A 1,513-nucleotide genomic window follows, 5' to 3' on the forward strand; every position below is an offset into this window, starting at 1 on the left:
AGAGAAGTAGCAGCCCCAGATCGGTGTTAAAGGTTTCTGGCTCTAAGGTCATGCAGTTTCCATAACAACCAGGTTTTTATGTTATATTGATTAAAGAATGATGAAACTGAATTTAAGAGTTTAGGTCATATCGGAAGCATTTTGCCTTAGAAGATCTTGCACATAAATGATTAAGTTTTCTACCCAATGGTGTGTTCACTGTGAATCTATTTTCAATTCCTCCATCTTAAAAGTGAACTTACTCAGAAAATAAATTTACTGTTGAGGAATTCGCTCTCAAGACTTTGCCAGTGACAATGAGTTTGATGGCTTTTCGAAACCAAGGATAAAAGAAAGCATAAATCAAGGGGTTCATAGCTGAGTTATAATAAGCAATCCAAACCAGTATTTCATAAACATATGTGGGAGTGATGAAGCCTAGGAAGGCATCAGTGATGGCATCCAGGAAGTAAGGCAGCCAGGAGACCAGAAATGCTAGCACTGCGATGCCCAGTGTTCTTGCTGCCTTTCTCTCCCTCTTGGCCACTCTGTCTTGGTAGCTTTCTGAGCATCTCCCAGTCTTAATGTTCAGACTCTCAATTTTTCTAGCCTGTTGTTCAGCAATGAGGAAAATCTTGGAGTAAAGAATTATCATCACAAGGGTGGGGATGAAAAATAATAGAAAATTCACCAATACCCAACTTTGATTCATTGCAATTTGACAGCCTCCCACACAGGTGAGAGCACTTACTAGATCCTCCAGTCCAACTGCATTTGCTCCTGTGCCAAGAAGGGAAAAAGAATAAATAATCGAAAAGAGCCAGGAGAAGGCAATACACATGCCAGAAAAAGACACAGTGAACCTGGTTGGATAGACCAGGGGGTCAGTGACGGCAATGTACCTGTCCAGAGAGATAAAGCACAAGTGGTAGATGGAAGCGTAACAGAATGACACGTCAAAACAGGAATGAAATTGACAGTAACTCTCCCCAAAATACCAGCAGCTCTCCACGGACCTCACTATGCTGAAGGGCATCACAGTCACTCCCACCATGAAGTCCGCACAAGCCAGGGAAGCGATCAAAAAATTGGTTGGAGAATGCAGCTGCTTGAAGTGGAGAATGGAAATCATTACCAAGAGGTTTCCAAATACAGCCAGCACAGCTCCAAAGATGAACACTGTGTACAGGATGAGGCGGGGACCTGGTGAGTAGGGGGTTTTCACACAGGATCCGTTCAGGTGCTCGTAGCAGAGCTGCACAGCTGCAACGCTGGTTGAGCTGCTGTTCATGATGCTGCTGTCAGAAGCTTGTAAACATTTGGAGAAGTTCTGTCCCTTTTCAGTCACACAAAATAGAGCAGTTTTCTATTTCCTGGTGGGATAAAAAAAGATCTCATTGCACTGATTATCTTTGTTATAGTTACCAAACATTATCCCCATCACCTGTCTTATATCCATATCAATCTGTGAATGTATAACAATATATTCCATTCAAATGTCCATAAATCTTAGCTATTATTTTCTTATAATTTA

At 41.7% G+C, this 1,513-nt stretch overlaps 1 protein-coding gene across 1 annotated transcript; it reads right to left on the minus strand.

The window, feature by feature from the left end:
• Positions 1-238: 238 nt before the first annotated feature.
• Positions 239-1,270, minus strand: LOC104991706 (trace amine-associated receptor 7a-like). Its single transcript, XM_010844296.1, has one exon. It carries the CDS (start codon positions 1,268-1,270, stop codon positions 239-241), a length of 1,032 nt encoding a protein of 343 aa, XP_010842598.1.
• Between the last annotated feature and the right edge of the window lie 243 nt (positions 1,271-1,513).

Source organism: Bison bison, unplaced genomic scaffold (genome assembly GCF_000754665.1).
Source record: "Bison bison bison isolate TAMUID 2011002044 unplaced genomic scaffold, Bison_UMD1.0 scf7180017864198, whole genome shotgun sequence".
Classification (NCBI taxonomy): Eukaryota; Metazoa; Chordata; class Mammalia; order Artiodactyla; family Bovidae; genus Bison; species Bison bison.

Excerpts from the sequence above, each read along its gene's own strand:
- LOC104991706 (XM_010844296.1), bottom strand. The coding sequence starts at position 1,270 with ATGAACAGCAGCTCAACCAGCGTTGCAGCTGTGCAGCTCTGCTACGAG.